Here is a 1,295-nt window from a genome sequence, read left to right on the forward strand (position 1 = left end):
CACACACACACACACATATATATATATATATATATATATATATATATACACACACACATACATACAAACATATATACGACGGGTTTCTTTCAGTTTCCGTCTATCAAATACACTCACAAGACTTTGGTCGACCCGAGGCTACATTAGAAGATACTTGACTAAGGTGCCACGCAGTAAGACTGAACCCTGAACCATGTGGTTAGGAAGCAACTGCATATAACCTGTGCCTATATGTGTGTGTGTGTGTGAGTGAATGATTGATATCAGAGAAGAGCAAGTATTTCTGTTTCCGAACAGGTACCTGGACATGTATAAGTTTCTAGTGTATATATCTGTGTACGCATCTATACAGGTGAGGGTAGAAATATATTTGTGGGTAAGTCTATCTAGGTGCACTTCTGTGCGAAATACATACGTACATACGTACGTACGCCCGTACGTGCGTACTTACGTACGTAGATAAATATATGCATACATACATACATACATACATACACATGTACATAATACGTTCATACATATACACATACACACTTAGGTATTATGTATATTTACATACCGTTCAACTTATATACGAATGCTTTTATATATGCACGTTATCATGTATTACTGTGTGTGTGTCTGTGTCTGTCTAGAGTGCTTAGATGCAATTAAACCTACTGTGCATACAAAGGCGAGTTTGCGAGTGTGTGCTGTCTGTGTGGTTTCTGGATGTCTTTGAGATATAAAGCTATTTTGGTTGTTGACATTGCTTGACTATCATGTTACATGTTAGTATATCTCCTACATTTTACAGTTTACTTTCACACCGTATAATTTTTGTACAATCGCTGATCTCTTTAACGGCATTTGCAAATTTTATTTTAGATTATATTCTTAAGTTACATTAACAGTTTCACACTCAAGGTATTCGGTGTAACTGCCCACATATCGAGTTTATTTAAATAATTTATAACTTGGTTTCGTTGACAACTACAATACATTTTCTGAAGATAAGAAACTCCTGTATTATGAGCTTTTTTTGTTCAGTTCTTACCCCGTCCATTGCTAAACGCTGTACCGTTTTCCTATAACCTGTTTGCGATCAAGCAATATACTCTTTTACTCTTTTACTTGTTTCAGTCATTTGACTGCGGCCATGCAGGAGCACCGCCTTTAGTCGAGCAAATCGACCCCAGGATTTATTCTTTGTAAGCCTAGTACTTATTCTATCGGTCTCTTTTTGCCGAACCGCTAAGTTACAGGAACGTAAACACACCAGCATCGGTTGTCAAGCGATGTGGGGGGGGGGGACA

The 1,295-nt window shown here is 37.5% G+C and overlaps 1 protein-coding gene across 1 annotated transcript in view; it reads left to right on the forward strand.

The window, feature by feature from the left end:
* The window catches only part of LOC128249539 (uncharacterized), a 44,769-nt gene extending 43,879 nt beyond the window's left edge, over positions 1-890 (forward strand). Inside the window, exon 3 of the mRNA XM_052973420.1 lies at positions 797-890. Within this exon, the coding sequence (XP_052829380.1) occupies positions 797-890 (94 nt within the window). The remainder of the gene's footprint in view (positions 1-796) is intronic.
* Positions 891-1,295: the final 405 nt, after the last annotated feature.

This window comes from Octopus bimaculoides, chromosome 15 (genome assembly GCF_001194135.2).
Source record: "Octopus bimaculoides isolate UCB-OBI-ISO-001 chromosome 15, ASM119413v2, whole genome shotgun sequence".
NCBI classification, from domain to species: domain Eukaryota; kingdom Metazoa; phylum Mollusca; class Cephalopoda; order Octopoda; family Octopodidae; genus Octopus; species Octopus bimaculoides.